Source organism: Lepisosteus oculatus, chromosome 15, assembly GCF_040954835.1.
Source record: "Lepisosteus oculatus isolate fLepOcu1 chromosome 15, fLepOcu1.hap2, whole genome shotgun sequence".
NCBI lineage: Eukaryota > Metazoa > Chordata > Actinopteri > Semionotiformes > Lepisosteidae > Lepisosteus > Lepisosteus oculatus.
The window spans coordinates 22,510,775-22,522,830 of record NC_090710.1 but is presented as its reverse complement, the minus strand read 5'-3'; the positions used below and the strand labels follow the sequence as shown (position 1 = coordinate 22,522,830).

General features: G+C 36.9%; 1 protein-coding gene across 2 annotated transcripts in view; it reads left to right on the top strand.

Moving 5' to 3' along the window:
• The window catches only part of LOC107079478 (gamma-aminobutyric acid type A receptor subunit gamma3), a 195,326-nt gene that overhangs the window by 156,940 nt on the left and 26,330 nt on the right, over window positions 1-12,056 (top strand). For both annotated transcript variants that reach the window (XM_015364032.2, XM_015364033.2), the window contains exon 6: window positions 3,925-4,062. In XM_015364032.2, coding sequence (XP_015219518.2) covers window positions 3,925-4,062 — 138 coding nt within the window. The remainder of the gene's footprint in view (window positions 1-3,924; window positions 4,063-12,056) is intronic.

Below are 12,056 nucleotides of genomic sequence, written 5' to 3'. Positions count from 1 at the left end.
AAAGTCCTGATAGAATATAATTTAAGTAGGTAAAATCAGAAATGTCATACTAGATATTTAGTATATATAAGATCATACTGAATAAAGATGGAAAGATAATGCAATTTAAAAGAACATTCAGAACAAACAGTAAACATACCAAGCCTTTATTCACCAATGATTTAAAAACCAGCACAAAAACATTAATGTCCCTCTGACATAAAAAAACAATAATAACCTCTGCATACATTATCTAACTTACATAAAAATGTGATATAATAATGCTTTGGCCTCTATAACAAGTTTTGGAGCTTAATAGTACAATTTTCTTTGCCACCTACAAGTCTGCTACCTCTTCAGAAATTATTGCACTTGCCTCATCCCAAATATATTTTCGGAAGTAGAATTTGTTAAACCTTCCGAGCCCACTGTGCACTGTTACTTCTGGAATAAAATGATTGCATTGTCTACCCCTAACAGAGAAGCAAATGCTTGGTATCTGAAAAAAAATTAAGGGGGAAGCATGTGGTTGCAAAATTCTGTGGTAATTTATACAGTAGCTATAAACTAGTCAGGATTATTTCAGAGTACATTAGATGGTATTGTATCAGCAAGGTTGTGATTATTATACTTAGAATTAGGTGTTCACAAACATTTTAATCATCTTTTTGTTGAAGAAGTTCAAGTACTGTAGGTAGCTGCGTAGGCTGCAAAGGAACAGATGAAGGTTTATTCCATGCAGAAAGGAAAAGAAGAGACAACATTTCAGCTGTGGAAGCTTCTTCACTTTACCTCCTCTACCAAAGCCTTAAGAATGTGGCTGAAATGGGGATTCTCTGATAAACGGCATGTTCTGACATTTAACACAAACAAGGACTTCAGAAATTAGGTCAATCTAGTCACCTTCTGGGGGTGGCACAGCAGCTCCGTGGCTAGAATTGCTGCCTCACAGCACTGGGGCCTTGGGTTCAGTTCCAAACCTAAGGTTCTATCTGTGTTGAGTTTGTTTGTCTGGGTTTCCTCCCTCAGTCTCAAGAAGTACAGTATTAATAGGTTAATTGGGTTCTGGATACAACTGGCCTGGTGTGAGTGTGTACAAGTCTGTGTATGGGTGTGCCCTGCGAAGGACTGGCATGTACTGGATGCTTAAATTATATTAATGTTTTCTTTAATCTGGAAACCTAAGGGAGCTAGATGTACTCCTATATATGTGACAGGAAAGAACTCCTTGTTCAATGGTACTCAATGCTTAATTTCCAGGACTGACAGTACAAACGTTCACAACAAGCCTGCTGAAGAAGATTAGACATAGCTGCAGTAAACCAGCTTTTGTTCCAACTACCCAGGAGTTTTTCTAACTTTCCATAGAATGACCTGGCTAGCATGTGAATTTGGACGAGTGTAAAATCATTTGTTTATAATCCTTGCAAAGTAAATTATTGTCCCAAACACATTTCATAAAATGTTTACTTGTATTAGAGTGTGTGGATATTGAAGTAATTATATAAAGCTGATTTAAATTGTTGACAATTTAGTCGACAATAATAGTGCAATAGTCAGCATAACATAACCTATGACTAGTATCTTTGTGTTTCCTGAGTGAGAAATCATAACAGATTGGTTAAAATATATTTTTCTCCTTTTGGTTTATTGTGCATACTGTATTTGTTGCTGTATTAATATAATGGCATATGTAATTCAAAGTTGTAAACTTTGAATCTGTGTGCTTAGATTGATTTTTGTAGTGTCCAATTGATTCATAGTGGCCTTTAAAGCACTCTCACAACTTCAATGTTTCCGAAATTTATTGTTACATTAAAAAGAAATGGCTCCAAGGGAATCCTGTGTATTTCAAAAGATGTCATAGCAGGTATACAGTATACTTATCTATAATACACCTTCTTAGTTTCTGTTCATTGTCTGTTATCTGATTTTTGGATTCAAAACACCATTCTTCTAAGTTTGTAATTTATCCTAATTTCAATTGCAAAGGACAGGAATATGGATTTTTGTGTCTGGCTTAAATTCAGATGGCTGTTCTTTCAGATGAATACCAAGAGAAGGCTAATTAAAAGGATTAAAGACCTGCTTATACTACAGTATGTGGTGTAAAGAACATACTGTAAATGGTAGGGTCAATCCTACTGCAATTTGTTCAGTTTCAGTGGTGAAAAAATCTGAAGATATTTTTAATTTACTATGTTTTTACGTATTGTTAAATTAATGTATTCATAATTGAGGTATCTGATGTACACAGAAAAGATCTCCATAACAAAATATATTGTTTTATAGTATTTTAAATTTTTCTTGGGAATTGATCAATTTGATATTTCATTTTCTAATAAGATGCATATTGAAATAGATATGTAAATGAAGTAAATTGTATGTCTGTCCCAAACGCTTTCAAAATAAATTTGGTCCCCAGACTTTACACAATAGTGCAAATTATATTCAAGTTATATCCCATTTTGGTTCCTTGGGGAACATTAATAACTGACATCCTAGAAGGTTCTTGTGCAAAGCTTTAAAAAGCAAATTAATGAAAGCAAAAGAAACCTGTAATAGCTTTCTGCAGGTAGGAATTAAAGAACATTTTAAATACGGATAATAATCTTTAATCCTAAAAAGGTTAGACCCTAAACCTGCCTTGAAATTGCATGTAGCCTTTCTCATTAAATACACTCTCTCATCATGGATGCTTAAATTATATTAATGTTTTCTTTAATCTGGAATCCTAAGGGAGCTAGATGTACAGTACTCCTATATATGTGATTCTATGAATGAGAAGAATAGCTACCAATTAATGTGATGCTGAGTGTGACATCTGTGGCATACCCAGGGGTGGGGTGCCATAACAGCATCATTAAAATAGAGGGATACAGTATTGTTAAAACACAAATGCACCGGTATGGTTATTTACAGTATAATGACTTTAGATACTAGCCATATTCAGCAAGTAGTAGCTCAGAAAAGTATTGTATATGGAGTAGCAGAATAGAAGTGTGACAGAGAAACAAACTCCGTGAAGTTGGCCCCCTTACAAACCGCACAAACAATGAAACCCACGGCATTTGTTAATGCTCTTGAAAGTGCTGAAAAGTGTTTGTGCTGCTTTCATTTCTGAGATACAGCATTTTGTTTTTTCGGGGGCGTGACATCACTCATCCTGCCTACAACATCATAGGAGAACTTAACTGTTCTCGGAAACGTAAGCAGCACAAGCGCTACTTTCAATGGCACAAACCAGCACAAATACAGCACTGATGAATGCAGTGAGTATCATTGTTTATGCTGTTTGTAGGGGGCCAACTTCACAGAGCTAGAGAAACACCCTGAAATAGGGCCAGCGCACGTTCATGGCTCTAATGGAGTATACTACCACTCTCAGGCGTCAATGATATCTTGTAAGCCATGGAAACAACCCAATGGACTAAACAGCACCACAATGGGTCAGTGGACTGGATCTTGGACCACAGACTAGGCACCATTGCTTCTTTTATAAGAAAAAGAAACAAATGTTTGCTTTTCCAGAGATGCACAAGTGCTCTGGATAGTAGTAAAGACAGGCAGTGAAAAGCCTTTCCAACCAACATATGTTCCCATTCAGCCAAACACATTGTTGCCACACTGCAGGATCCTTGTGATAAATTTTGCCCCAAGCCTGCAACTGTAAATTTGCCAAATGAAGAATCTGTCAAGGCAGGCCAGCTAGAGGCTGTCACAGTTCACAGAAACTATCACATTCTCTTGCCTGACCTTCTCAAGGAAATGTTGTAGAATCATCAGAGGGAATGATTAGGATATTGCTCAGCAGGTTTAAGTCAAAGTATCATTCAATCAAACCTATAATTTATTTTTGTAAACACAAGGTCATAAAAGGAATGTGATCTTTCAATCAGTTACAGTATGTGATGTGGATCATTCCTGTTTTTTTGGGGACTACAGATGGATACCCAAGCGATGAAATGGTTTACAAGTGGAGAAAAAACTCAGTGGAAGCTGCAGATCAAAAATCCTGGAGACTTTACCAGTTTGATTTTATGGGTTTACGAAACACTACAGACGTAATAAAAACATCATCAGGTAATTATTTATTCATTTATTTATTCCCACAAAACAAGTAAATGAGGTTGCAGTAAAAATATAATGCATGTACATTATACAGTATGATTGTGATTCTAACTTGTGATTGATATTTTTTAGAAGCGTAGTTTGCAATTAAACCTGTCACTTTTACCACTTTTCTATGTTTATTGTGGAATAACATAATTAAAACCCAGGTTTAAAGAACATAAACTACAAACCACTATACAGTACCAACATAATAAATGCATGCTCAGTCATCGTTCCTCACCATTCATCTTGAATTTTCCCACAATGGAAATTGTTTGCTCAATTTAATGTTCTCTGGGCTTTAACATGGTGAACCCAGTGCTATAATAATTTGCATGTGACTTATGATTGATTATTGCTATCCCCTCAGAGGTCTGAAGACCATAAGCACATTTCTTTATGTACAGTAGCATTTCTTTGGTTATTTACCATTGACAATCTGCTCACATTGTAACATAAAAACTGCAGGTGAGTTCACTTAGTTTTATTTTATAGACACATCTCTGTAACGAAAGTGTTCTTTCCGGACTCTATGCAAATGACAAAAACCAAGGATGAGTGAGGAAAACATGGGGGAAAAAGCATGGGGTCAGGAATGAAAACAGGGGGCGTGTCCATGGTGCGCAGGTGTTCAGGGGGGTGAGTCCGGGGCAAACAATCCAAAACAGAGTCCAATGGGAAATCCACAAGAAAGGAAAAAAGTCCAAAGCCAGGCAGTCCATCGGAGATGAGGACAAACAGGATTAAAAACCGGAGCGGGATCCGGTGGAGGGTCAGGGGGAAAAAAGGGGAACGGGAACAGACGCCCAGATCCTGGACTCACTTGGTAAGGTAACCAATGCAGAGCCTGGAACAGAGTGAGCGTCTGGCTTTTAAGGTGGGCTGGAAGGAGGCTGGAACAGGGGACAGATGCACAAAATCAAGTCCGAAGTGAAAGAGCAGGAGCGCCCTTAAGGGGGAGGGACTACAATCATCACAACCACACCATACAATGTATCAAGAAACATACTTTAGCACTTGTATGTTCAGAAACTAAATTCTGCACTTGGAGAACTGTAGTTCTGAACAATATGAAACTTCAGGAAAGATGGTGACACAAGATTTGATCATAATCATTCCCGATGTTTCACAAGAGCAATATATACCATAATTAAGAGTCTCTAAAATGTTCATTACCTAATTCTCTTCCAACCTGATTTGCTGCCACCATTGCCAGTGTTGCAAAAGATCTTCATATCTGCTGCTCTGATGATTATGTTTCACACTCAATATCCAGCTTGTTGTCACATTTTCTCTTGTTGTATGTTTTGCAACCCACTTCTCAGTCCAAAGTATCTTTGTTGCAAGGTTAGATTTTTGGGGGTTTCTCTTCTCACTGAAAACAGAGGTCTACCGCCACATTTTTTCCACCTATACAATCATTATCCTCATGTATATCCGTTTTTTATAGCTCTCTCACACCCAGGCTCTGGATGATTTCATCTGCACCATCACTCCTGCAACATTCATCTTCCATTACTCCCCCTTCCTGTTGTCAAAGACTGGACTCAAGCTAAACTACGATAATCAAACCACAAACACTGCATTTCTTTTTCTTTTAAATGAAATGCCCCATAGAAAAAAACTGTTTTCACTATATTTTTCTGAGATTACAACAAACAAGTGCTGGTCCTCCATTCCACTTCTGTGCCTGACGATGATGTGATCCACCAATTTGATAATGAAATTCCAATCTGCTGCGGTGTTTCTGCTGGTTCTGCAATCCTTTGGATTCCGTTTGCTCTTTTCTCAATGTCTTTTATTCCACCAGTCCTCTTTTCATGAACAAGAAAGTCCTTGTCATGTCTTGTAACCTGTTTCTTTACGACCTCCATGGGATTTTAACAAAAGCCATATTTTCCACAGACCAATTGTTTGACCATTCTTTTCAGATAGATGCAACTTTGTCAGTAGCCCATCACGGTACTCCTGACTAGCTCATTAAAAAACTTGGATGCATAGATGATTCAACCCAATGTTTTATTTTTACCAGCATCTTCAAATTTCCCTTTACTCTTTTCCAAATTGGTGGGTTGAGGTGACATAACCAACTTTGGTTATTTGGTACAAGCAAAGGTTATTTTATGTAAGTAGGATAAATCTTCACATTGTGTATTAATTTCAATTTACAATTGGCACTATACTAAAAATAACTTTAGTTTCTGACTTTCAAGTACCCTAGGCCCAGATTAAATGAAAACTGTAACTTTATGATCTATTCACAAATTCAAAGTGAGTCTCTAGATGACAGCTTTCTTTTTTGTGAATAAGATTCAGAAGAATGATTAAAGGAGTCAGAAAAAATGTAACTGAAAAACATTGTCCTCTAACCTGCCAATGCCGGTATTCTGCCACCAAGATACAAACTAAAAAATTCCCAAACAAGAGTCAGGAGGTTGTGACAGATTTACAGTTTTAACAATATATCCAGGTCACCGTGTACCAGGGGTTTTACATTTTTATCCAATGGAAAGTACTGGGCTTAGAACATTGTGATTGATGGGGAAGTTTTGATGTAATCTGGTTCCTCTTTGTTAGGCTAAATTAATCATTCTTATTTTTTTTAATTAACATTTTTCACACAAGCTTATTAGATATTCTCCATCAAATTTCAAATAATTCCAAATGCTTCAGAAATCTTGAACCAACTCTTCTTACACATGGAAATTGCTTTGACAGTGTTGTCTGATTATATAATGTGATACACTGCACACATTTGTTCAGCAAATTATTTCTGTCTAAAGGAACTGTTTTACTGACAGTAGTTTCCACACCACCCAAACAATTAAACTTGTGTAATAAATAATTATCATATTGATGTTGTATTTTTAAAGACAAAGTTCTTGGTTCTATAAACATATTACTCTGTAAGTAAAGGACAAAAATAATAACAGAGATATGTATTTAATGTATTATAAACTTTATTAAATAAAGTAGAAATCAGTTCCTGTACAAAACTGGCACATTGTCAATCCCATTTTTATTGGCTTGATATCAATTTAAAATATTTTATTAAACCTGAGTGCTGCTTTTCTTTTGTCTATCAATATACAGTATGTCAAGATCATTATATTGTAAAAAGTAAATTTGCCAAAATATGAAGTAATGCATTTTATATTTGCAAAAGTAGTTCAAGTAGGTAGCAGCATCAGCATGCGTAGGCTGCAAAGGAAAAAGTTAAGGTTTATTCCATTTTGAAAAGAGAAGGAAAGAAATACCCGAAGAAGGCTCCACAGCCGAAATGCTGTGTTTTCTTTCTTCTCTTTTCAGCATGGAATAAACCTTTACTTTTTCCTTATATTAGTAAAGCTGAAAACATTAAATTGTTGGTTAATAAAATGTTATTTATTTCATAAATAATATTTTTTTCAGGATAAATAAGACACTATTTGTAAAGAAAATAAGTCAATCTTTTTTAAAACAAAACTTTAAGTCTATGGATTTTTATCCCCCAGTGTCAAATAAACACTCAGCAATCAGCAGTGTGTTGCTTCTGTCTTCTTTTAGGACTAGGACCCTGGTATGACAGTCACAAAAGATTTGGGCACAGTTTCAGAAAACAAATTGATCTCTTTTTCTTTTCCTTTCATCGATGCCAAAACAACCAATTCTTTTACATTATCTTGACCGGAGATACCAATATGAATAATATTTCTAAATGTGGATTTCATTTTTAAAAAAGTATTGTTTTCAATAAATAATTAACCGAGATAAAGGCAAGCTCACTGTACTGAATATAGTGTGATATACTGTATATACAGTAGCTCACTGTATATAGTAATGAAAATAGCACTAGCAAAATTAGTAAAAACAGTGCTACAGGGCAACAGTTTTGCAATAAATTTGTGTAATATTTTCACTGAAAAGTACAAATACTATTATAATTACTTGGTGGAATTGTTAATTTTGTGCACTACTTGAAGTCTTTTCAGTCTCTTCTGGCTAGCCCCCGGGCTATCTCTGAGGCTTCCAGAGTGAGGACCACTGATCCATGGAATTAATACTGTATGTGACGATCAGCTCAGAACAGCTAAGTTGCCCTGCACACACATTTGCCCTTTATGTACAATTGAGTTTCCACGCAAAATACTCGGCCTAAGATTGTTTCATGTTATTCTACAAATAGAGGAAAATCTGTGAGAGCACTTTGTGAAGGATATTTACTATATTCAGATTACATCAAACAAGATATTATAGCCCTTACTGCAGTGGGATTCACTAGTGCCTATAGGAATGGATCTTCCGTGATTTTCAGTTCAAATGAAAGTGTCACGGACAACAAAATTGCAGGTGCTATAAAGCTGAATAAACTATTAATATGAAGTAAAACCTACAATGAGGAAGCTCAGACCAGTGTTGAACATGCATATTGTTAGTATCTGTTTCATTTACTATGAACACTTTTAATTTCATTTACTATGAACACAAAGTAATTTATTGTAAACTTTGTGCCTAGAATTTTGCTCTACACAGCTGATTGCTGCATTGCAAGAAAGTACAGTACAAGTCTTTCTACAAGATATTAAGAAGCTAGACCATACCCAGTACTGTATAAGCCATACCAGTTAATACAGGTTTTCAAAACTTTTTCTATTTATTTTTTGGCAGATGGGAGTGGCAAAACACATTTTACATGAGCTACATGTAAAAGCTACATGTAAAAACAGTTGGAGGTTTTCAAAATTAACATTAACATTATTTAATTAATAGTAATAACACAACATAACTTAATCAGCACATTGGGTTCACAGAAGTTTCAGGTTTCTAGCAACTGCAATGAAAAACTTTTCACTATTGTGAGAACATTGTAAGGCACCTTTGGACACCCAACCTGTTATGAACGAGAAATGCACAGGACATTAGTTTCATAATGCCTATTATAACCCTGCTTGATTACTCCATGGGTTTTTAAGAAAATCATGAAATCATCCCTTCTGAAGAATACAGAATTAATTTGGATATTATCAGATTTTTATGTAACTTGTCATTGGTTTTAAATGTTAATAGCATCAATCTTTATACACCAACATGCACTATGAATCCACAGATACTATATGTTGCCACCGTAGTATTAAACATATGCTTTTTCACAATTTGGTTAATTTTGCTTAAATCATCAAATATCTCCAATGTATACGATAAGACAATATGTTAAAAAAATAGTATAACAGGATACTGCAATAAAAGCAATCAAAACAAAAAAAGCATTTTTTTGGCTGATGAAGAAGTTGGTATTATAATGGTTCTCAATAATAATTTGGAGATTGCTATTACTTTCTGTTCAATATACTAATTTACACATACAGTGTGGCCTGCTTATGTTTGTAAATTATTTTGACAATTTTTATATACCGTACTATTTAAGAGAGTGGTACTGTAGGTGGAGAAAAGATGAGACTTCCCTCGAGAGCAATGGGGAATGACCTGCCATCCTCCATCAACTGACCAATTGAAGGAAGAAACTGGTTAGATGAAAAATAAATGAACAAAAAAGAGCACTGAAGTGGGTTGTCAAACTTTGATATCAAGGAGGAGAGCCAATTTTCTGAGGATGCATCAGTGGGAGAAGGTATCAAATTAGGAAGTGACAAAACAATGAGCCTATGGGTTGTTGTGGGTTTTGGTTTCATGTGAGAGACATGGTTTTAGCTGGTAAGCAACCTAGCTGCCAAACTGTTTTGATAGAGGCATATACAGTATGAAAATGTCCATTACTAATTCAAATAATCAAATAAGAGCTAGTGTTTTGTTTGTGTTTTGAGTACTATAAATAAAGGGCACAGTTTATTTAACTGCATTTATGTGTCTGTTGCTGAGACCCACTTACAGTATTAAAAGAGCACTGCTACATAATGGAGAAACTGATCAAACATCTGATTCAGTCCACACCTAAACAGCAGGCAGTGATTCACGTTCTGGTGGGAAAGCAGCATTAAAGTAATGCCTTATGGAATCTGAAGGAGATGGTAGATCAGGCTTCCAAAGATCTGAGATGGGAATGATGGATACCTGTACCTGTTTAAGAGACAAAATGTCTTCTAGCAGAAAGCCTTAGAAGGGGAATAAGAAAAATATAAATCCCAGGGAGCAGCAGCACAAGGATTTGCACCTGAGGATAGCTCACCTGCAACTTGCAACTGTTCAAATGGTCTCAGGCCCAAGAACTCACTACAAAAGGTAAAAAAAAAGATGAAGTTTAAAGCGAGAAAAGGAAGAGAAGATATGGAAGTCTTTTCCCTTGAGAAACAGTTGTAGCGGCAATGCTTATTAATAAGACAGAATTAAGTGTTGCTGTGCTTTCCCAAATGAGGCCCCATCTCCCTCTTCATCTCTGTGGTGCAGCCACAGAGAAACTATTCATGCAGGCTGATTTAAAGATGTTTTCTTTTGATAAGGGACAGCTCCCAAATGGGGATGCACTTAGCTAAGCCTGGCTATCATGATCAATGGTCATCCATTGGCGCCTATCTGTCTAGGGAGTGCCAGATGGACATCTGGACTGCATTCCTAGGTGTCAGGAGTAAGTGACTCATATCTCACCTGGATCAACCAATCAGGGACTGGTAGGGCCGAGTAACCCACGTGGGACTCTGATGCCCATGGAACTTTCAGCCAATGAACGAGCTGACGTTCCTCCAGGTAAAAACAGGTAACACAGAGGGCCTGAGAGACTTTTTCGGACAATTCTAAAGGGAATTCAAAGGAGAATTCCAGGGCAGGACGGCCCAGGAACAGAAGGCTCCCAAGGCCAGGACATTCTCGCAGCGCGCCTCCTGACCATCCTGAGACTCAGCCCGGACAACCACGGAACGGCCAGGGTGTCCGAGTGCCAGAACTTTCCTCTGTTCTAAGAGTCAAGAGCGGAGGTTGCCAGAGAGTAACCAGAGGATCCACCCAAGGTTAGCATCAGCAGCAAGCCTCGTGAACAGGTCGGAACTGTGGACAGCTGAATCACTATTCAGAACTAGCGCTTCATCAGGAACAAACCGGTCCTCTTCCTGACTTGCTGGGACCCACAGTCATCTTTTCTCATGTGCACAAACTCTTGCTAGTTTCAGCCAACACTAACTAGCCGGTCAGTGAGCATCAGCAGCACACCGTCACAAGCAGCACAGCACAGCCTGGCACGGAGCCAGAGAGCCCGCAGGAGATCTGAATCCCCAGAGATTGGATGAGTATTCAACTTCAATGCATTACAGCTCGAGAATTCAATTGTTATCCCAACCAGTTGATATAAATTTAATTCCTAAGAGTTATGTACTTGTTTTGAGTATCTAATGTAGAAGTTGTAACCAAGTTCACTTTATGAAACGGTCTAAATGAATGATTTACTGAACGTATGTCCTCTTGATATATGTAACTCTTCGGAACTGATTGAATATTTTGTATTCTGATAACCCTCTCGATAAGATCTGTTAGGTTTACATGCATATTCTATGTATTAATAAATGTATCCTCGTGTATTAGTACCTGTGTGTGTGCGTTGTTTGAGTTATATCACATGGTTGGATTCTAAAGCCATCAAAAGAATAAATTTTGTGATTTACTGCTACAATTAATAATTGTCCCAGTAAATGCCCAAACCCTACAGAACTGGTGCCTACAGAACAGAGAGCACACTACACAGTTAAATGGGGAAAGAGAAAATATCCCCAGATCTATAGGATTGGCAGGAAGGATGAATGGAAATGCGCTGTTGTTCACTGTTCTACAAATGAGAACTCATAAAGGCCCCCACTCTGTTGATTGAACAACGAAGCAGAAAAATGCAAAACGCTGAATTTAACATCTGCATTAAAAATCAGAACTGATCATCATGCTCAAACTCAGCTGATTGAGACAAATGAGAACCTGTAGCCAAATAAACCACAAGGTAAGATCCAGAATAATACAGTACCTGACTGTGAGAGACAGGTCAGCCAGAT